The sequence below is a fragment of the Pungitius pungitius genome, chromosome 21 (genome assembly GCF_949316345.1).
Source record: "Pungitius pungitius chromosome 21, fPunPun2.1, whole genome shotgun sequence".
NCBI lineage: Eukaryota > Metazoa > Chordata > Actinopteri > Perciformes > Gasterosteidae > Pungitius > Pungitius pungitius.
In genome coordinates this window covers 8,244,613-8,268,249 of record NC_084920.1, presented here as the reverse complement: position 1 = coordinate 8,268,249, position 23,637 = coordinate 8,244,613, and the positions used below count along the sequence as shown (strand labels likewise).

Here is a 23,637-nt window from a genome sequence, read left to right as displayed (position 1 = left end):
ATTAATTGTAACGATCAAAGAACTCTCCGTTTTTGCTGTGTTCGAGCGCACCGGGCGCACGTCTAAACTTATCCGCCTTATTAGTAACCAGTACTAGACTTCGTTTAGGACTTTGTCAGTACAGAAGTAGTTTTGCAACCACCATTACTCCTATGAGTAAAGGCACACAACTCCATGACAAGAAGTCAGCGTGTGATAACACACATGATGCCTCAGCTGTCACAAAGACTTGCTTGTTCTGCGGAGCAGGGCATACCTTGGCCCTATGCTTTTCATTGGAAAGAAAGGCACACAGTGACAAGATGACTTTCTTGAAAGAAAATGGCGTATGCTATGGCTGCTTGTGCAACAGTCACAACCTGGTGCAGCAAAAATAAACCAAGGAGGCAAGGGAGACAGTGGAGGGTCCAGTGGCTAACTGGGGCCGGAGAGCGCGATTGTACACTTGCCATCTTGCCCGTCCAGGTGAAGTCTAGAAAAGGGAATGAAGTAGTCACAACATATGCCTTCCTAGATCCAGGGAGTTCTGCTTCATTCTGCACAGAACGCCTCATGAGTAGGCTAAATATTACTGGAAAGAAGACTGACATCCTCCTCAGGACAATGGGTCAGGAGAAAGTTATCAGTAGCCACATTGTAACGAACCTGGAGATGGCTGGACTGGACATGGACTGTTTCTGTGCACTACCAGAGCTCTTCACACATAAATGCATGCCTGTCCATCAAGGAAATGTTCCAAAGCAGGAAGATCTTCTGAAATGGACATATCTAAAGGAAGTGAAGCTAACGGAGATTGACTCTGAAGTGGACCTGCTCATTGGGACGAATGTTCCTAGGGCCTTGGAACCGTGGGAGGTCATCCGCGGTGCAGACAGTGGGCCTTACGCAGTGAAGACTATATTGGGGTGGACTGTGAATGGTCCACTGAGGGGGGAACTGCACTGATGACTCCACCTGCGTCGAACGAGCAGCCACTGTCAGCAGGATTTCTATTGTCACACTTGATGATCTATGGGATCAGCAGACGAAGGTTGACTTCCCTGAATGTGCTCAAGATAAGCAGCCAGGCTTATCCAGAGAAGACAGTCAGTTCATGGAGTCCGTTAAAGAGTCAGTCAAGTTGGTTGATGGACATTACAGCATTGGCTTGCCCCTGAGGAAAGCAGACCCAAAGATGCCCAACAACAGGAATGTGACAATGAGGCGTGCCTTGAGCCACAAAAGGATGTTCGCTAAGAAAAAGAGAAGAAGAAAAAAAAAACAGAAAAAAAGAGGGAAAGAAGGAGGGAATATTTACCTCTACTTCAGGAGCGACAGAAATGGCAGGCCATCAAAAGGAACTTCATCCCTGGACACTTGGTTATCATTGTGGATGACACTACTCCACGCAATTCATGCCTCACTGGAAGAGTTGTGGAAGCGGATCCAGACAGAAACGGATATGTCCACAGAGTTCGTGTTAAAACAAAACTGGATTCTTGGAGAGACCCATCACGAAGTTATGTCTTCTTCAGGAAGCCGAAGATTAATAAGCTGTATGCATGATGAATAAAGGAAGTAACACAATATAAAAAATGCATTTAAAGATTATTCTCAGGAGTTCTAGATGCAATAAATGTAATTATTAGTGTTGTCTCCTACATATTTGGTTGTTTTATAATTATGGTCTGAAGCATAATTAGGGGCCAGAATGTAGGAGCCATAAATGTTTTCTTTATATATTTTGCCTTTTATAAATGTTACACTTTGTGGGTTGTTGGTTTGTTTGATTTGATGTTTTGTTTATTGGTTGTTATGGGACATGGGTGTAGCGGTGGGCGTGTGTGGTGCCCAAGGAGATGCCTAATTAAACCCTACCTGACACCCGTGCGGGTTCAGTTTGGCGTGGGGTGAGGACGGGGGAAGGCGACTCTTTGTGTACCGCACTACGCACTTCGCACTACGCGATCCTCACTTCGCGACACGCACACCTCATGGACCCCGTATAACCCGGTGATCATGGAAAAGCTATAGAGAAAATAAACCGAGAGAACCGGAACAAGTGTGTGGACAGAGGTTATATGTGCGCGTAAACAAGTTCAGCTCCCCCGCCTTAGCCCACTGTGGCTTTCAAACGAGTTTGTCACAAGGGTAAGGGTCGGGCTGGAGCAGGTTGAAGTGAGGACTCAAACGCAGAGTTTTTCAATCAAAAGGTGCTCTTTATTCTCCTAGACCATACGTGCTCCCACGACGAACGACAGTAGACAATGACGCGACAGGGGACAACAGGCACACGGGGCTTAAATACACGAGGGAGGTGCAGGTGATTGGACACAGGTGGAAACACTCAGGCAATCACGGGACAAGGCAGGAAGTGAAGTTAACCCAGGACCACAAGAAACATGAAACTTCAAACTAAAACAGGAAGGGAGACCAAACCGTGACAGAGTTGGTCCGTTTGGATCTAGTTTAGCCGCAATAACGTGTGTGTGGTCCATTCAAATGCCCAACCACCATTTGGTATCCAGTGTTGGGATGTTGCTGCAGAATTTGAGTTTCTGCCGAGGAGCTAACTTCAAGACAGAAATAGTAGACCAGGAGCGATCACACTCCTCTGACCAATCCTGCTTCAGACAGAGGTTAGGACCTCCCACCTCATTAGCATACAGACACACACATAAATACATGTGGAAATGTAGAAATAAAAATATGATACAGACCCACAAATAAATAAATGAAGAAATGTAGAACAGAAATGTAGAAATAAATATATGGTATGTATTTGTTTGTGACCTGTTTTATTTATTAACTTTTATTTATTTATTCATGGTTACATTCATTTACTTATTTCTATATTTATTCATGCATTTATTTATTTATTTACGCTTTTATTTATTTATTCCTGTATTTATTTATACATTCATTCGCGCATTTATTCATTTAATTCTGAAATTACTCATACATATATTTAATTATTTAAACTTAAGTCATATGTTACACCGCTGCCCCCACAGTGACCGAGTGGTCTGGGTCCGTGGATGACGCCATCATGACACTTTAATAACCGCCGTACGGGGTCCGTACATTGCCCATGTCTGTTAGGTGCATGCAAATTTTTAAAAAAGAGAAAAATATTGTGACTTCGTCACCACCAACATTTTAGTCTTGTCTCGTTAACGAAATAATTTTTTATTCGTTTTTTATTTGTTTTTATTTTTTAAGATCCTGTTTTCGTCTCGTCTTAGTCATGGAAAAAGGTAATATTTTCGTCATAGTTTTCGTCAACGAAATTAACACGGGCTCCATTTCAGAGCAGTTACATGACAGCCACCTGACGGCATTGGAGCTGTGAAACCCAACCACAGCCACGGAGACGGATCTGACCTCTGACCCTCTGGTGGGATCAGGTGACAGATGGGGCTAACTTTAGCTGCTACCTTGAGTCCTGTGCAGCTAGTGGAAGATACAAAACATACATTCAGATTCATTTTTCTGCAAACTAGGTCACTGGATTTTCAAAATACATAAAAGCGTGGCTCTTTCAACTTTAGGCCAAATTTACCAATTTAGTTTCACAATCCTCTCTCTCTCCTCCTCTCTGTTAATTCCCCCCTTAATCAATTGCTCTCACGTATACACACACACACCATTTCCCCTATTTTCAGATAAGTTAATCTCCATCTATTTGGACTGATGCTAAACTCTTAATTCTGATGGATTTTTTTTATTGCGAGTGGAGCGGAAGCGTAACCTCGTACATCCTGTCTCCTCCCGTTGCTCTGCCAAAGAGGCTCTCTGCTCTCAGTCTCACATCGCGTTTCTGGGTCAACAGATTCAACTGTGTGGGGTCAAGGGTCAGGGTAACCTGTTTGATTTAATGAAATTTCTTATTACTTAAATCTTATTTGCAATAACCAGCCAAGTTTTTGATGAAACCTTCTAATGAGAGTTAGATTCCCTGATATATTCATAATCCAGCTACACACACACGTATCGAGGCCCCCTGGCCCATTGGAGGACCATACTGCGATGCACGTGAAGAGGTGAAATCATTTTGGTGTCATCCTGCTGTCATCCTGCGGATCCTTCTCCATTCATCGGCATATTTAGCCAAAATCTAAGCTGAGAATCAAAGGTGATAAAGTCATTCATTTTAAAATAGGCCAAGTTACAAGTTTTTAGTAGTTTCTCATTAATACTTTTTCAAGTTTGCCTGATGTCCTTTCAAAGTAAAAATATTTGTTTTGTATCAGCTTCCTGCTGAACTCCTGTTTAACACCACACCCACCTCCTCTCTACCCCCTACTCAATTCTACCCCCCCCCCCCCACCAAGCCAAGTCCATAGCACCAGAGCAGCCCTGCTGATAGGGTTTCACTCACTCCAAGGCGAAGAGGAGGGCAAGCAGTACAATACAATCTTCTTGGAAATCTATATTCCTCTTCCTGTGAGCCGCACCTGTTCTGTGACCTCCCTGGGACCTGTGTCTTCCTGTGGATACCTGGTCTTAGGTAAGACATGAGAGAAGTGATCATGCGTGATAGCATCAATAAAGAATCTCACTCTCACATGCTTTGAGTGTTTGTGGATTATCTTGCGCTGCTGGCCACGGAGTTGTCAAATATTTCGCCCTCCCTTTTAAGTACAAGGAGACGGTTGCAGTTTAACTTAGGTCCTGTGGTGAGTGGGTTTTGGCTGTTGGAGAAGCCCCTATCTCTAGCCTGTGTAGGCCTCTATAACTTAATGAATGAGGTAATCAGAAGCAGATGCTCACCCTCATTTTATATATTTAACAGTTTGTTTCAGTGGGAGTCACAGAGCTTCACAAAGGCTTTGTATTGTACATCGTTCAACAGATGTATTGCCAATTTACGATTTCATGAATTCATTAAAAATCTGTGTTAAGCCAGCTGGTAAATGACTTCTCCGTTCTCACTATGGTAGGTGAGGAATGTGGCCCTCTGCAGTGGAGTTTTTAGTCGGCCAGTATGGATGTATGTGTGTATTTGGGAATGTGCTTACTGATGCCCTTCCTTCCCAGCTGTCCCCTCAAGATTTATCAGGAGCTATAACAGGCTGGTCGTAGGGGGGACGGGAGAGCCTCTCCACCCACAGAGGCGGTAACAGGACCCAGGGCTGTGGTGGCCATCCGCACAGCATTTTGCCTCCATCTTGCCTTTTGCCAGAACACCACAAAAACACCTGTAACCTCCAGTTCTTTAATCCATGGCCACTGACTCCCATTAATCACAAGATAAAAAGCTATTTCAGTGCAAATCTGTGATTTTCTGTGCTGGGGCACTCGTTTGTGCAGTCCCAAGCACTGCAAGGCTATAGGAAAACATAAAAATAGCTTGCACAGGACTGAATCCCAGGCAAGGAAATGGGCTTCAATTACACCGGATGAAAAGCAATTACATTAACCGTCTCCCTGCAGACGGGCCCTGCAGCTTTTTCTTTTGTACTGGGACTCACCTCAAGCCTTGCATAATTGCTTTGGACCTGTGCAGTAGGCAGCGCCCCCCATTTGAGCGTTTCGTCAAAAGAGACACGAGCTGCCAACGGGAATTAATGTCCTTCAGGGGGTGGTCGCTATACAAGATGTTTAAAGTATACTTAAGTTAATTGGGAACCTAGCAAGGTTCCTGCTGGAGCTTGCTACAATTCTGGTTGTGATGTGCAACTCTTTCAGACAGACTAATATCTTTGAAATCCCTTTAGTGGTTTTCGTGAAATATTTATGGGAGAGTTTTGTTTGTATCACATTGCACTGCGGCTAATTTTATCATGCTTTCTGCTGAGCTGCTTAAAGACAAAAAACATTCAAGGATTTGGAGGAAAACATTCTGAATGTTTATTCAAGTCCATTTTACAGTTCAGGATTAATATAAAGTATATTTATTAAAACAGCAACAATTGAGCCAGGTCAGTTTTTTTGAGAGTGTCCATCAAAAAAAACAAATGTTGAACAAAATTACTAGAAGCACTAAACATGTTAATAATAAGTAAGCGCTGTAAATACAACCCAATGGACCGATAATGTGACCGATAGATTTTAGAAAACGGACCACATGGAGAAACTAACGCTAATGTTTAAACAATTTAATAAATGATTATCTGCCCTCTAGAAAGAAACAAAGTGTCCATGTATATTATCATTTGGAGACAGGAAACACACAGCAGATCCCTGCGTTAGAGGCCAATACTTGGTTGATCCATCCATTCACCTCGGCCACATAACCACTCACTATGTTTGCGGTTCTGTCATTTGTCAATTTTACAAATAACACACGTTGTTTTGTGGCACCTGCTGAACCACATGACCGTGTTAATATTCATATACGTTGAAAATTCAGAACACGCCTATGCATGTGACCCTCCACATGGCTCTCATAGACCGGTTTGGCTAGCAGCTATAGGTGCTAACAATGACAGTGCCGATTGAGCAAACTGTGTTAAAGTAGAAGGGGACTAGTCTTTTGTGACGTCAGCACAGCGTTATCCATACTCTGTCCATGCTCTAAATTTAGCAACGTCTGATATTATCACCCCATAAAGTTGTTAAGGCAACAGTTAGCAAACAAGTATTCATTAAAAGCTACAATAGATATGAAGCAGGATTTATAGAGTAACATTCATGTTGCTGATCATCTGACTGCCGATTGGCGATAAGCAGGTAGCAGTGAGCTTTAGCATTAAAGGCCGTAAAAACCCAGACCCTGTCCTGATAGACTAAACCGCTTTGCAGAGCTGATGGAAAACTGCAGTCAGGGGATAAATCTTTGTAGGCTTTTCAACTTAAAATGAATCCTTTCTGGTGAAGGTAAATTTTAATATTTTAACCTCACAGTTGCTCACAGTTGTGATTTGAATAAAATATCCTCCTCTCAAAATTGAGGTTTTGCAGTACCACACATAATTATTTGATGAAGAATGTGAGATGTACAACAAATATACAGAAATATGGAGCCTGAATTCAGAATTACAAAATTCTAGAACCTTTTGGACTAGGTGTCCTTTGATTTAAATCCACTGTAATTATTTCTCTAAAAAAAAGTAAATGATTATTATTTTTGATTAAACAGTTTTTTTCTCTTTTCAGTCCTGTAACCATGCCTATCCCCACTCCTGCCCCTTCTAACAAGAGGAAGAAGGCCATCAAGATCATCACCGACCTGTCCAGTGTCAGCCAGAATGGTAAAACACACAAAAACACACACACACCTACACCCACACACACGTGCACACGCACACACCAAACACAAATTCAAACGTGGCATTTGAACATGAAACATCTTCCAGTTCACCCTCACCCCTTGAAGACCTTCCTCTAACTCCCTTATGATCTGATTATCCCGTCCAGTAAAGGTCGAATCCATTCGTAGGTGTCTGCTATCTGCACGGTCGTGTTGCACCTGTGTGTAAATTGAGCTGCCTCAGGGGAAAATCGTTGCATGCGGTCTTATGATACCACAATTAAATGCATGCACACAAACGCACACATACACACACACAAACACACACACACACACTTCTTCCAAGCATTAACAAAATATCTAACATGCAGGTGGCATCTCCTGGAGGGATGTGGGTCATTATCAGACAGAAGAGCAGCCACAAATCTGTCACCATTGGAGGCAACAAGAAATACCAACCAGTGATTCAACTTCCAGCACGTTGGTTTGAGCTTTTGCTTTTAGAGCTTTTATATCCTCGTACCAGCTGGTTAAATAAATACCACTCATAAGTTATTGCATAATAACAATCAGATAATCAGATGACTCTCACATGTGGCTTGTGGCATGAGTATAATTTTTTACTGTCATACATAACCATTATGTTCTTGGAGCTAGACATTTGTTTCACCAATTAACCAAAAAAGAAATGGAATTATGGAGGAAAAAGCATAAAATCCTTTTTTTACTTGATTGCCATCGGCGTACAAGCATGCCGGCTTGCCACTAGCATTTAGCTGCAAAGCACCACTGTGCCTAACAACAGCATGTCGACACTTGTTCTCTACCATTTCCTTGCTGCATATATTACCAACCACTACACATTCTCTGACATTCCTCGAGCATGCTATCTATAATCTGAGCAGGCTCTGAGTGTCCGTGGATCAGTTCATATCGTCCATTCAATAATCTGTTGATTTCTGTCCTTGTGCTGTTTTTCACACCGCTCCCTCTGCCGTCACATCTGCCGCCACATCTGTATCTTTCCACCAGTTGGGAGCTTACCCTGCTTATCCCTGTTTTTTTCCCGCAGTTAATGCCCACTCATCTATCCATCATCTCTGCCACTGACAGTTGTCCAATGCCCGTGTGCTGTCAGTCTGTCCACCCCCTGCTTCTGTCAGTCTGTCCGATTTTTTTCCCGGTCAGCAGTGGCCAACTTCAGTTTCATATTCTTTCAAATTAACAATCTAATCAATATCCCCATGGGATAGTCCGCTCTGCTCAGCAGCCTCAATTACTCTCTCTCTCTCTCTCTCTCTCTCACTCTCTCACTCTCTCACTCACACTTAAAATCTAATTTATGAGGTACTGCTAACAGCTCTCTGCAGCATGCCAATGCCAACTCCCTGCTTTATAGAAGTAGTTGTGTGTGTGTGTTTTGGTTTATGACTGGACAGGTGTTATGAGTGATATCAGAGTGTATGTGGTGGATGAGTGTTTTATTAGGAGCTCTGTGGAGCAGTAAAATCCATCAGATCTCTCCTTCACTGAAAGAGAAGAGAGGAGAGGGAGAGAGAAAGGGTGAGAGAGAATGAGAAAGGTGTTATAAGGATTTCTTTCCATAAATAGTTCTACCAGAAAACCTGCCGTGACAATTCCCAGTACCTTTTTCTTCCACATTGCTTTGGCCTAGTATCCCCTACAGACCTGATGAACAACTATGGAGAATTCATTGTTCATGTTGTTCATTCCTCACGCCCCTGTGTGCAAAGGCGTTAACTCTCAGAAAACAAAGCAAATAAGAATATTTCCAAAAATGTGGAACTATTTCCTTAATTTGTTGTTTACAAAATGTTTGAAGAACTATTTGGCCAATTTGAATTAAAACCTTTTTTTTTTACAGACAATCACCTTCCAATGCACCGCAGGAACGCAAATCATTTCAATAAAAACAATCAGATTAAAGCTTTCTGTCCAATTCACTTTACCACATTGCATTTCCCTTAACATGGACCAACCTTTTAAATTCTCCCTCCACCTCCTTTCTGTATGAACCCTCCCATATTCACTTTCTTCATTTTGTCCTGCTAGATAACGAGTCAGACCCCAAAGCCTCTGAGCTTGACCTGGGCACCAAGATCAAGACTCCAAAGGACACCATGCTGGAGGAGCTCTCCCTGAACTCGAACAAGGGCTCCAAGATGTTCAAGAAGAGGCAGCAGAGAGTGGAGAAGTTCATCGTGACCAACGAGAACAAGGTAAGAGCTGCCGAGTGTGTGTAATGCTTCTTTTGTTTATATGAGTCTTTATCTTCCTTCATTTCTCCTACAGCAGAACCTCCAGAACCTGCTCATGTGCCCTCCACCTGTTGCATTGAAGCCCGAGAAGGCAAAGCAAGAAGGTGGGGTCGCAGATTTGACTTTTTATTGTTTTTCCCTTTGCAGTATTGCTCTCTGTTTAAAGTTAGCATTTCATCTCCCCGTGTCTCGTCTCAGTGGTGGATGTGACGATGGATGAGGAGGCGGAGAAGGAGAAGAGGAGGAAGGAGTATGCAGGCACCTATATATCACCATGGGAACGGGCCATGAAGGGCAACGAGGAACTGACAGCCACCATGAAGGCCGCCATGCCGGGACCCATCCAGCTGCACCAAGAACTGCCTCTGTACAAGAGCTTCAACAGGTCAGTAATTTGTATAAATCCTGGAAGTGTAAGGATCTACAAATTCCACATAAGAGGCTATAGAAATACCTGACTCAGACATGAAAATACCAAAGTTTTTGTCCAGGTTAAAACTATAAGTCAATGTCAGTACTCTGTAGTTTTTTCAACTCGCTTTAACCAGAACCACACTCATCTCTTAAGTTCCAGCTGTCACGGTTTGAGCTTTCTTCCTGCTTTATTTTGTAGTTTCATGCCTTTTGTTCCTGGGGTTAGCTTCACTTTCTGCCTTGTCCTGTGAATGTCTGCAGTGTCGATGATTGTTTCCACCTGTGTCCAATCACCTCCACCTCCCTTGTGTATTTAAGCCCTGTGTGCCTGGTGCCCCCTGTCGCTTCATTGTTCATTGTTTACTGTTTGCATGGCTACATGTGGTTGGGTCCTAGTCAGTGTTTTTGGCCAAGTATTTTGGATTGATTAAAAGTAACCTTTTGTTTTGGAACACTGCGTCTGAGTCCTGCCTACTTGCAGCAGCCGTTCTGACACCAGATGGTAATTGACAGGTGTCGTAAGATAAATCATGAAAAAAAAATAGGAATAACTTTTTGTAAGAGATCATACGAGACGTTGCACAAGACAATCAGCACTATTGTCTTTGTGTGCAATTCAACGTTTAGTTCTCTTTTTTTTCTCCCTCCCCTCTCCCCAGGACGGCGCTGCCATTCGGGGGCGGCGAGAAGGTGCCCAGGACGCTGACCTTCGAGCTTGAAGAGCTCCACGAGGCCACCGAGAAACCGGATGCGATGCCCCGCCCGCAGGCCGACATCCGCTTGCGCCCCTCGTTCAACCGCACGCCCATCGGATGGGTCTGCAGCGAGGACAACCCGAACATCCACATGGACCTGGACAACATCCCATTCGACGGAGAGACGGACGACCTGTGAACATGCACATAGACACACAAGCAGTGCATTTACTGGAACTAATAAACAAAGGCAAGAAAACACCCTCACAGGAGTGGATACATGCAAGCACTGGGCAAAGTTCATCATTCAGCCCACATGCACTGACAACATTATAGGGCTGTTGAGGCCCGCAGGAACACATGGGTGAATAGAGCAAAACACAATTCAAAACATGACTTTCCGGAGAAGGACGGCATGCCTCGTCTCCTTTGTGCTTTCTAGTCCTTTCAAGACTTTTTTGGAAACTGCAAGCTGTTGTGAGGCCTGTGTGAGTAGATCTGCACTCTGAAGACAATGTATTTATGCAATAAAGTTTCTCTTTGCAGAATGTCTGTGTGCTTCTGATGTACCTCTGATGAACACTGCATGTGCACTGCTGGGAGAGGCACATTTTTTTTAAACAAAAACAAAGCAAACAATTGACAAAATACATGAGTCAACTAGCCTCAGACTTCAGTCGGTTAGCGCAATTTGAGAAGGACTGAAGAAACTTGACTCTCACTGACACAAACTGACCACACAGTGGTTCATATTTACATAATGCATCAGACCCTTTCTCGACACAAGGACAAACACCTAAGCAAACAACTCTGCTATCAGTATAGTGTGCAATGGAACAGTCTCCCTGACCACCTAACGGCAACCTTTTATTTAACGTTTTCTTTTACATCTATTCCTGTCAGGAATTCAGCTTCCTGAACCGGGTTTCTGTTACATTGTCATTCTAACCTGAAGTTGTTTTTCCTGAGTTTCCCCAAACACATCCTGACTGATTATTCAACCATCGACACCTGCTGCTGCCTGCACACCCGGTCCTGATTACCATCCCCCCCACCATTTAAGCCGTGACCAGACTACCAGTCCCTGCCGGATCGTTAGCGTACCACGTACGGTTTTTGTCTCCTGCAAACTCGATTTCGCTAAGTTATGAAAGATCAGTGTGTTCGTTTGTTTGTTTTTTTCCTTATCACTAACCAGCTACCTGTTTCCCTGCCTACAGCTCATCACTTGGATCACCCTTTCCCCCTGCCTAGCTGTTGACCTCACTCCAGCTCCCACTCATCCCCACCCAACCGGACCAGACCTTCCCCACACCTTTTTTTTTCCATAATAAATACCCACCATTTTGATTCTTCTGTGGTCTGCTTTTGGGTTCCCGTCCTGGACGATTCGTGACAATTCCAAGTTGTTACCAGTTTTTCCTTTGTTTAAACTGTTTATTCCTACTGGCATTACAAATAAAATCCATTATTAGTCATTTTTATTCCCCCAGGATATGGTATGCACATGGTACATTCTGATTGGCCACTTCCTGTATTTAACCCATTTTAAATGTCAAACAAGATCCTTTAGTAATAGCTTAGACACAAAGACCCCCCCCCCCCTCCCCCCTAACCAAACAAAAAAACAAAAAAAAAGAAAGTGGGGAGGAGAGGATTAGATAGCAAGGGACCTGACCTCCACTTTTTATGTGGTGTGCTCAGGATGTGATTCTACAGATGTTCTGCACATCATTGACATATCATTCCACGGTCGACAAAAGCCTGTGCGTGAACTAAGGTGAGCCCCCCCCATCAACTCAAGAATTACGTCATCACATTCCTTCTGACTCCTTTCGCCTCGTGCCCAGAGGACGGCGGCATCGGGCTGAGCTAACCGACCGAGGACAATAATGAAATAAAAACGCTACGTCACACACTCCGGGAGGAGGAGAGCTGGAAGATGGGCACGGTATCGCGAGAGCGGCGTGCGCGACAGCAGCAGCGCTGGATGGCGCGGGTGGGGGCTGTTCGCGCCCACGGCTCGCCCTCTCTCACGTTAAAATCACACGGTTGGACACGCGAGCGTACGGGCACCGACAGTACCCGGTGGTGAGTAACGAAACAAAAAGAAAACAACCTGCACACTACGCACTGCCAGAGAGCCTGGGAGGGGACTTGCATGTGATCGGACAGAATACACCATTAGTAAGTGTGCGCGTAAGTGTGCGTGCCTGCGTGTGTGTGTGTGTGTGTGTGTGCGGAGGGAGTCAGCATGTCAGCCAGATGTGATCCTCAACAGATGTGTTCTTGTGACAGTCATCTTTCTCCATCATCACCATCTTGACTCCCATCAGCAGCGGCTATTTCCTTGTGCCCCGTAATCAGCGGGACTTGGGGTCGTTCTCTCCCCCCCCCCCTACCCTACGCAGCAGCAGCACAGCGCTGTGTGGACTTGTGATGGACGGCGAGAAACCGCAGCCTTTTACTGAGGCGGATCCATGCTCTGCGGGGTGGCGGAATTGACGATAATCGCTACCTATGGCGACACTGCTGCGCTCGGACACTCCAACCTATCCCCCTCCCCATCATTAATCAGGTGACCGAACTTTTGTTTGTGCTACTTGTCTAACTTATTCTAACACAAATCACTGGTAGAATTTCTGGGATCCAACCCGGCCTTCATCTGGAACCTAAAATAGAAATACTAGTTATAGAAACTATAGAATAGAAACTTTTAGTTGGATCTGTCATTGGAGACAAAAAACCTGGAGAGGTTTTGATTGGTGTAGTTTGTTAGTTTCCATAACATTGTGTCCGTTCCCCACCCCCCCCCCCCCCCCCCCCCCTGTTGACCATCAGCTCCCCTCACCCCCCCCCCCCCCCCCCTTCGACATCTCTAGCACCCCCCCCCCCCCCCCCCCCCTGTTGACCGCTAGAATAGCCACTTGTCATTAAGGGGTGATGGTGGGTCCCGGAGCAAGACTAGTTGAGAACCACTGCTATAGGACATGTCCTTTAGATAGTTGATGGCCTATCTCTGTAGCTGTGGTACAGTGTCCTGTATATTGAATGAATAGTGGGGAAGTCCTGTAAGGGAAGCTCACTTTATCCCTTTCATCCACAGATGAGTGAGTCCTTAGTCCAACTGACCGCACTGCCAAAAAAGCCTGGCTTCCCTTCGTCTCTCAGAGCACTTTAACTTGTGTGTGTGTGTGGGGGGGTGGTTCCAACGGAGTTATTGAAGTACCCACGCCGATGGACAATCCTACAACCTGTGGGGTTAAAATGTATTCATAGGTTGTTCTCTTGGTTCTCTGTATACTTTCATGATCCTTTATATTATGTAGTTTTTTGTTCATCTGTTTGAAGAACGTCTCCCTCACCGCGCCAAAATAAAGGTCTCTACTTCATTGGGAAAGAAACACACGTGTCTCACTGATCAAGGCCCGCAGATGTGGTCAATATTGTTCATTTAAACAAAAATAAGTTTAGAAACAAAGGTGAAAGCAAAACCGAATAAATTCTCAGTGCACAACACACCGACTCCATCCTGCAACTCTCAGTCTGCAGGTCTCATTGACCTGTTGCGTGTTTGCAGGGGGGTGTTCCAGTGTCCCCCCTTCTCTTCCCCCCGGGAAATCCATACGTTGTTGAGGGCTTAGGGGTCGGGGTGGATGCCACATGTGCGGGATTCTAAGAGACATCGAAGGAGCAGATGCTCATAGCGCACGCTCATATGTCTCCTTATATCGACTTGTTTCTCTCCTTCACACCCCACTGTCTCACTTTTGTCCTTTATCTCCTTGTCTCCTTTTTCTTTTCTTAACTGCCGTTCCCTTGTTTACCCTCTTTTCTATTTTTTCTACTTCTCTAAAATCTTTTATTTTTTGCCCGTTTTCCTTTCTTTTTGATTTCCTCTTTCCTTGCTTTCTAATCCTCTCCTCCCCACTTTCTCCATCCTTTTCTTCTCTCTCCTCTCCTTTTCTGATTTAAACTGTGAAACCCCCACATGACTCCCAGCATGCATCATAAATAAGAACGGTTATGCAATAGGCTAAATATTAAGAAAATATGCACCCTTCTTCACAGTGTACTAATAGGATTGGGTGGGTACGTGTGCCACAGTGATAATGGGTTGCATCTAGGTTATGGCGTGCTGTGTGTATGTGTGTGAGTGTTTTGTGCGTGTGATAAACGTGTGCGTTTCCACATGCATACTTTAATGTTACAAGGTCTGAGCGGTAAAATAACCTTGACGCTTGCAAAAACGCCAATATGCTCACACATTGAGTGACACGTGAGCCTACTGTATGTTCCCCCCCTCCCCCTCCCCCCCCACACACACACAGCTTCCCTTTAGATTTAAAGTGAAAGGAGAATGAGAGGCACAGGGGAGATGATGAACTCTGGGCCCCCCTATTGTCAACTAAGGCTATTTGAAGTTACACATAACCCAGTTAGGGAATCCACTCTGAGTGTGTGTGTGTGAGCACACATGCATGTGAGGTTTTTGGGGGAAAGGAAATGAATGGATGAAGAAGTGGAGAGAGTGAATGAGAACGTTGAACACAGAGGTCAGCAGGAGGAGGTGAGGGACAGGGAGCAGGCATGGAGTGGACGGGAGAAAGGAAAGTGCCGCCGAAGGAGGGTGGGTACGTGTGCCACAGTGATAATGGGATGCATCCAGTCTACTCTCTCCTACGGGGATGTATAAATACACTTCTTTGCCTTTTTATATTTGCTTTGGTGGGAGGGAAATGATGGGAGAGACAGGCCATTGTCCTCAGGGACAGCATGAGCCCTTTGTTCAGGTTGCATGACACCAGCGTCGCCGTCACGAAGCAACACTAACCCGGCGCAGAGAGGGGAGTACGTATTGTGTTGATATCAAATAACAAATTCAAAATAAGTGTTGAAAGTTCTTCAAAATCCCTTGTACGAGCCACTTCAGAACCAGTCTGTTCATATGACAAAGTCAGGACCACGAAGAAATGCTTTTCTGGAGGGAAGAAGTCTGACCTCAACACCATCCGTCTCCTGTGGGATGAACTAAGGGGGCGGAGGGGGCGTGTGAGTCGCGCCTCCATGCAAAGATCTGTCTGTCCTCAATACTCTCAGCTGTGCCGTTGCTGGCTCTTATCGATCCGCAAGTAATCATGCGCTGTCACACTGACACACACATGCACTTAGATGCAAATGGGAAAAGGCAGCATTTGACTTCCTCTTGAACCCACCTCATAGCCTTTGTCTGCTCCTCGTCACCGACAGGATACCATTCGGTCAAAATGTTGTTCCTGCAATTTGTTGAATGAACATTATTGGAAGCAAAGACACCTGAGTGAGCAGTGACAGAAAAGAAACTAAAACATGTTGTAACTTTTGTCACTCTTCATGTCCCTCTCTCAATTCATCCCGGCCTGGTTTGTGCCCCCCGTTGGTGTCTACACTTCTCAAAAAGGGGTAAATATCGCTATTGTTGTGCATTCCTTTTGGTCCTGTGGTGAATATTTACAGCAGCAGGCTGTTAGGGCTGAGTGGGGGGACAACATAGAGGGTTGTCGGCCTGAAGAGTCACTGAGTCCATCAGAATGAAGGAGCACTACTCGGTGCAACAGTGTGTCTGAGTGATTGTTTTAATAGTGTTTAGGTCAACAATGGGTCTACATGGTACTAAAGGGATTCCACCCCTACTGGTTGTAAGAACTTAACGACGCCGTGATGCCGGCGTTTTGTATAGTATGTTGACGCTGAAGGTTCACAGAGCTTACAAAGCAAAACGATAAGAATATTTTGCTAAATGACAGTTAATTGTTACTCGCTGGTTTGAAAAAAAAAGTGGACAAAATAATTGAAGGGCCAGTCAATTTAATGCCTTCTAAAGCAACAACATCACAAACTTCCACCTCACCTCGTCCGGTCACTCGCATTAAGGGCTGCAGCACTACACAATATCCTTGTATACGGTGCACGTCCTAATTCAGTTTGACTTGCTTGGTACATTTGGTAACCTGTGAGATAAATGTTTAAATTATGCAGGCCTTAAGTGCCGCTGAAGGTTAAGGTTGATGTTGAAGGGTTGGTTCATCAAATTTACAATAAAAGCATATTGTCCAGCTTATTTCATTTTCTAATAGTGCAAATAGTGTGTGAGGTATCTCTCTTATAATCAGCCACAATTCCAATAGAGAATGACCTGGACATTGTTATTGGAAAGTCACTTCCAACCACACACATGCCTGTGTCTCGGTTACAGCTCGTTTTTTCACTTGCTAACAAGCAGTGTTCAATACTGAAACAGCACTTTCAAAACTCTTCACAGTCTGCATTTCCTAGATTAATTTTGGCCGAACAGTTAATCAAACCTACAAAACTCACTCAGACCAACAAAACACATGTCTCAAAATAAGGTCGTTCCACCAATCACTGGCATCAGATTCTCATTCAAAAACCATGCCACTCATAGCACACTGACCTAAAAAACACTAGCAACAGGGAGCATTACATCAATTATGAACTTTTATTGAAGGTTCGAATGAATTTTCACATAAACAATTCATTACAGAATAACCAATATGTAATCTATTGAATGTACTAAAGCATACTTATGTAAAAAGAATAAATCTGAAATAATTTGTTTTCCTGCACATTTGAAAAGTTTCGGCCTCTCCCTCCTACAGTAAAAGACAACAATTACTGCATTGTAATAGATGCAGATTTGGCTGCAGCCTCAGACCGGCCTCTCAAAGTGAGACCATGTTCACAACATTTACTGTATTTCATCAGATATCACTGCTCTTGGTCTTCCTCTCCTTTGTCCTCCACACACTCTCCTGTGTGGCATTGTACTATTCCTCTTCTGTGATCCATATTTCCAAACAAAATCAGTTCCAAGCCATCACCTTTTACTGAAACATGGTGATGAAACTAAAGCAGGACACCTGGGTCGGCTTTGAGCTGAAATTGCAACTAGCTTGGACTGATAATTCTTTCACTTACTCCTAAGATTTTCTAGATTTCAAAATAATTACCGCAGAAATGTTTTAAATTTGTAATTATTCTGATTTGAATGTGGTTTTATCCGTTTTGAAAGCAGTGTGTATGCATATGAAAAGTATCTTGCAAATACACATTGTTTTGCAGTTTGTGGAGTATGAATGACCAAAGTGTTTGTGGATTTTGAAACATGTGGTGATCGAATGCATTTTGTCTGAAAGCAATGAAATATTATTCACAGTTACGTCTGTATACACTTGTGTCGCTGCATGTGTGAAGAGTTTTGAAAATGTGGTTTGAGTAATGAACAATGCTTCTTAGCAATTGAAAAAAACTGTAACAGTCACATCTTCATCTGACATGGAATATGTCCTCCCTGTGTGGCCCCCGTCCCGGCTGCGATCACAGGTCCGGGTTCCGTATGCTCGCCAGCGCCGGGTCAGGGAGTGATTGACTTGTGCCTTGACTCACTTTGTCTTCCAGGAACTCTCCACCATCAATACATATCATCATCTCTAGCCAGCCCCGTGTGTCTCAGTGTGTGTCTGTGTCTGTGTGTGTGTGTGTGTGTGTGTGTGTGTTGTGTGTGTGCTTTCTGAACCAGTGCAGCACAGTGTGTCTCTCAGCTAAATCACACGGTTCGGCTTTTCCCCCGCGTGCCTGCTGCTTGGCCTATTTCCATGGTAACTAGCCGAAGATGTGGGGGACAAACACATGCACACAAACACACACACAAAAACAGTGCAGGCCTTGCCAGAGCAATCTTGTCTTGTCTTGCTGTAGGGTGCATTCAGAGATAGGATGTGTGATCACACACTCCACACAAGCACAGTGGAGGGGGACACACACGCATACGCAGACACACGTTCACATGCACACACAGACACGTGTACACAAAACTGTGCTGAGACAGAAGCTCAAGATGCTGTGATGTAGAGAAAATGATGTAGAGAAAAATTGATGGATGAAAGTATGTCATGTGAATTTCTGTATTTTTTTGTGGAGACGGATAGTTAAATAGATGGATCTGTAAAAACATTTGTGAGAATGCGTATGCTGTTGAACTGTGTGGCATTGCAACGTTGCAGAATGTTTCCTTCCGTTTTTTCTCTGATGCATTTCACTTGCACGCCGTGTCACGACATCACCCCCCTGTCTCTTTCCCACCCCCTCATCGCCCCGCTACGCCATCCAAATCCCACGTGGCCAGCTCCACAGCGACAGCCCCTGCTGCTCACCTCAGCATCCCTGCGCCCTCTGGCCTTTAGCCAAAGGGGCCCTGTCGCGGCAACCAGGCGAGGAGGGAGCTTTGCCAACAGTGGGGAAGCTACAGGGGAAATAGGAGGGGGGGCAGGCACTGCGGATCTGTTTTACTGCCCTGTTTTATGCAACTTCCTGTACACACAAACACACCTTACTGTAGGGTGACGAACACACACAAGGTGCCTATTTTTCCCCATTTGTAAACTGTGGATAGCGATGCTGGAGTATAAGCTTCAGATAATGTTCCTGAGTACCGATTACAAAATGACATTACAGATTTCTCCAAGCAGTCCCTGTGTAATATCACAGGCAGTGCCTCACTGTTCCATGTGGTGATTTTCATGACTCCTGGTGTGTAAAATATATAGCCACAAGGGGGCAGAAGTACTTCAAATCATGCTGACAAACACATAGCCACTTCCTTAGCTTTAATAGCTTTTATGGCTAAGGTTTTGCAATCATTTGCTTAAATATCATCCAGGGAGCAACCATTGTATTTCGTATTTTCTATATAATTGACAAATATATGTCCAATATTTACTTTCCTTTTAGCTCTGTTTTGGTCTCAACATACCTCTGAGAAATATCTTTGTGTTTGCCGTTAGCTGCAAAATGTTTTCAAGAGCCAGGCGCTTGCTTTGTCCACCTACTTTTTGTTGCTGAGAAGATTTTATTAAGTGGGTTCATTCAACGTGATGAGAACAATGAGACTAAAATGTAGAGACCATGTGCACTAAAACGTTTTTGGACATGGCTAGTTTAACAGTAAGCTAGCTAGCTAACACAAACACATCTACAGCACTTAATGTGACGAGATAAGCTTAGCAGCAGAGGACACATTTTAAAACCAGGAGAGGGAGTCTAGACCCCAAAACAGTATTAATCTTGTGAGTTTTGCAAATAATGTTTAGACTACTGATGGAACCTTCCACACACAGTAGTTTATATTATTCAGTATTTAAAAAAATCCTGTTATGATTGTATGTTGCCAGCTGTTTCATGTGAGAAGTACCAACAGTTTTCTCGATGTGTCTTGCAGGTAAAGTGAAAGAAGTCAGAATCTGGACCGCTCGGACAAACTCTCATCCAAACTGCTAAATCCAAGGAGCTAAAAAAAGAAAAAGCCTACCGCCGGCTCCAGAAAGTGGGAAGGATCTGAAGTGAAAACACAACTGGAGAGAGAAAGGGTTGCATGGGTGCCAAATCCCCATCCAACACACAACGCATCTCCTCCACCAACAGCCTCCCTACTCTTCCTCCCTCTTCTTCCTCCCTCCTCTTCCTCCTCTGTTTTCCTCCTATTCTCCCTCGTCCTCTCTCATGGGAGGGACATAGAGGCCTTGCCTCGGTCTGCTGCCCCGCCCCTTCCCCAGCCTCGCCGTGGAAACTGGGGGGCCCAGGTAGTGATGTCGTGGAAGCGGAACTACTTTGCGTCGGGTGGCGGAGCGGTAGGCGGGGCACAGGGGCTGGTGACCCCGAGAACCATGACATCTATCGCACCGAGCAAAGGCCTAAGCAACGAGCCAGGACAGAACAGCTGCTTCCTCAACAGCGCTCTGCAGGTCAGTTGGATGAACACACACCTGACATGAGTATTAGGGGGTAACATGTTTATTTATGACAATGTAGGGCACTTTACTAGCGTCAATCAAACCAATCATCACAAATGTAGCTCTCACAGGCACAGGAAAATATTTTAGCATGTTTTATAGCAGAACTAGCAAACACTCAAAAGCAAACAATAAAAATATGTAATAACCAATTCTTTTTTATATAGAAATGGGATGACTTATTTGATGATTGCATTGATTGATTAAATCAATGCAATGATTGATTAAAGTGTGATTGCATCACACTTTAATCAAGGCCAAAGTACTTTCCACCCCCCTAAAACTGGACAGATGTTGAAAGAGGCACAACTTCTGATTATATCATGGTGATCATCAGATACTTATTTTAAACTCAAAATCAGTGTTTCCTCTCAAATCCAACTTTCAAATTCACACTTTCACACTAAGAAGATTTGAAGTTTTTACTTCATCTTCTCAAAGTGGAATTTTTTCAGGCAGTAAATTGATATTTAAGCCTGACAGGGATGAGATCAGGGGCAACATAAACGGGATGTTTGCGTGTGTCGGCGGGTTTTGGCAGCGCTGCCAGTCTGGCTTCAGCGTGGAAATCCAGTCTTCTGTGTGTGGAGATGCTTACGCTGCGCTGCTACTGCTGCATCACTTCTCCCTCTCTCTTCACACACAAACACCTCTCTTCCTTCCTCCCAAGACCTCCAGCTGGCACAAACTCACCTTCTGTACACACACACACACACATACACACACACACACACACAAAAGTGTCTCTTGACTACTGGCTTGAAAGAAAGAACAAGAGAGAGAGAGAGAGAGGCAGCAGTAAGCTGGAGTGGGAGAGGGAGGGGGATGATGGGGCAGAAGCTTAGGGAGAGTTAAAGAGAGCACAGGAATAGACTAGAAGAAGGAAAGTTGCTGAAGGACAAGAAGAGAAGAAAGAGGAATGAGGAGTATGCAGGGTGAAATAACTGACAAGACCAAAGGGGATACTGTCGAGAGAAAGAGTGGAACTAAAGAGTCTGATAAGGTAGGGGGCAAAAGAGGGGAAAAGACGTGTTTGTGGTGAAAGGAGAAGAGATGGATGAAAAGACTCTGTGAAGGACACAAGGTCTGTTACTGTGAGCGAACGCCTCAACAAAGGCGTGCAAAGCGGCTTCAATGGGGAGAGAAGCGGGCCATTTCAAGGACATGCACACACACACACACTCACCCCCACAAAGGGGAGAGGATTTTTAACAGGAAACAGATGAGTGGGGATGAAATGAATGTTAACGTGTTTGTAATGCCCGTTGCTGTTTTACTGTGTATTTCTGTGTGTGTGAGTGTGCATGTCACATGATCTTAATGGACTGAAGCGTGTGTGCGTGGGTGAAGATTAAGGGGTCAAAGTTAAGTTTCGCAACGGACTCCAGGGGCAGTTCAGGTTCAACTACAAACGATTGGCGATCTGCCTTTGAAATATGGCGATGGTGGCTCATAGAGTAGCGTGATGCGCTGGGAGCCGCAAGGTTGGCCATTCGGATCCCGGCTGCCCCATGTGCCATGTGGAAGTGTCCCTGAGCAGCAAGACACCTAACCCCTAATTGCTCCCCAGGCAAAATGTAACGCATGGGTTATAATGCAATCTAAGTTGCTTTAAAAGCGTCAGCTAAATGACATGTAATGTAATGTAAAATAACTTTTATTCCTTTGGTCTGTAAAAAAAAAAAAAAAACAGGTTGATGAAAAATTCACATTTCACCTCCGAAACCTAAAGAATTTCAATCTAAAATGTTACAAAATGCCTCATTAATCAATTCAAAATTGCTCTGAATGAATGATGAATGAATTAATGTCTCATTAATAGTTGGTGAAGTGAAATACTTTTTGCGGCCTCGATGCTCCCAGGGGCCCCTTGGGCAAGGCACTTAACACCCCGCTGCTGCAGTGGAGCTGCTGGGGTGATGCCGCAGCAGCAGCAAAAGCAGCGGTGGTTGTTCTGTGTGAAGCAAGTGTGAAATTTAATGAGGGAGAAAGAAGGTGCTGTGAGGTAAAGTGTAGGAACACGCTCAGCAACTTCTCTCTGTGTAAACGCTGGGTAAAAATAAAATAGCTAAAGGACGTATAGGCTTTGATGAGGCAGAAATACATGGGTTGACTAAACGTGAGAAGAAGAAGAGCAGTGGGACAGGTGGACGGATGTGGGAAAAAAAAGAGTGGGACAGGCAGATGGAGATGGAGAGAGGCGGGTGGGCAGTAGTGTCCGTGTGGCTTCTGCAGTGCTGTGCAGGGAGCCCATTCATCACAACCAAAAAAAACACAGAGAAACAGAGAGGGGAGGGGGGCGTACAGTAGCGTCAGCATTCAGTCTTATCCTCCACCTATCACTCTCTCCTTAATGAATACACACACACACAGTGCAGACTTGTATTGCTACGGTTTTTGTGTGCGTGGGAATCCTATATATTATTTGATTTGTATACATATTGCTATTAAATAATAACAATATGTATACAAACTAGACAGGTATATAATATAGAATGTATCTAGTGTAATCAGTTTGGACGATCTGGACTCCGCCGCACTCCTCCAGCATCTAGTTGTCCGCGGGGTCGCCCTGCACACGATCCTCCTCAGCCAGGCTGACGCCTCACTCGGTTGTGCTCCCCCCTTCTCTTTCACCATGGTTCTCCCGACTCACCCCACTCGTCCCCTCTTTCATGCGGTCACACACAAGACTTGCCCGCTGGGCTGCATTCACCTCCCCATCCACACCTACACTCACACCCTCCCTCCCGTGATCGATCAGCTGGGCTTCGCCCATCCCCTCCCCCACCTGACTGACCGGTTGGGCCCCACTCACCCCTTCATCTGACTCCCCACCGACCTTGCGCGCCTTCTCCACGCTTCCGCGTTAGCCCCGTGAGGTTCATCTGTGCGTGCAGCACGCCGATCAGCTACAAACACGCATAAATTAAGACAGACAGAAACAAAATCACACATACACATTCACACCATAAAGACTCGTAAATAAACAAAATTCTAGCTCAAAACGATCACAATCAAACAATTCACCTCACGCCACGCTCCGTTCACTCCGCACTCCTTCCATTCAGAGAGAGAGAGAGAGAGAGAGAGAGAGAGTGAAACAAGGGCATGAGGAGACCTGAATCGAGCAGACCACTTCTCTAATACCTACAACTTCCCTACATGTGTTCTTCCTTGTTTCTTTTCTGCGATTAATTACACTCATGCAAATGAAATAGATCAAG

General features: G+C 44.6%; 2 protein-coding genes across 6 annotated transcripts in view; both read left to right on the top strand.

Annotated features, from left to right (window-relative positions):
- The first annotated feature begins 4,333 nt into the window (after positions 1 to 4,333).
- On the top strand, positions 4,334 to 11,315 carry myoz1b (myozenin 1b). The gene is made up of 6 exons (XM_037463919.2): positions 4,334 to 4,489; positions 7,081 to 7,175; positions 9,248 to 9,414; positions 9,488 to 9,557; positions 9,652 to 9,838; positions 10,527 to 11,315. Exons 2-6 carry the CDS (start codon positions 7,091 to 7,093, stop codon positions 10,759 to 10,761), a joined length of 744 nt encoding a protein of 247 aa, XP_037319816.1. The 5' UTR covers positions 4,334 to 4,489; positions 7,081 to 7,090; the 3' UTR covers positions 10,762 to 11,315.
- Positions 11,316 to 12,474: 1,159 nt separating this feature from the next.
- Positions 12,475 to 23,637, top strand: part of usp54b (ubiquitin specific peptidase 54b) — a 69,978-nt gene continuing 58,815 nt past the window's right edge. For 2 of the 5 annotated variants that reach the window (XR_005119799.2, XM_037462780.2), the window contains exons 1-3: positions 12,475 to 12,749; positions 12,899 to 13,140; positions 19,840 to 20,362. Coding sequence is in view for 4 of the 5 variants with exons in the window: in XM_037462780.2 (XP_037318677.2) it covers positions 20,207 to 20,362 (156 nt within the window). In the remaining variant the exon portion in view is untranslated. Of the gene's footprint in view, positions 12,750 to 12,898; positions 13,141 to 19,839; positions 20,363 to 21,174; positions 21,414 to 23,637 lie in introns of those variants that run through there. The other 3 variants (XM_037462781.2, XM_037462782.2, XM_037462783.2) reach the window with 3 other exon arrangements.

Bases quoted from the DNA above. Each gene is read 5' to 3' on its own strand.
- myoz1b (XM_037463919.2), top strand. From the start codon at position 7,091: ATGCCTATCCCCACTCCTGCCCCTTCTAACAAGAGGAAGAAGGCCATC. The intron at 7,176-9,247 runs GTAAAACACACA...TTGTCCTGCTAG, and splicing joins GTCCAGTGTCAGCCAGAATG to ATAACGAGTCAGACCCCAAA. The intron at 9,839-10,526 runs GTCAGTAATTTG...CCCTCTCCCCAG, and splicing joins CTGTACAAGAGCTTCAACAG to GACGGCGCTGCCATTCGGGG.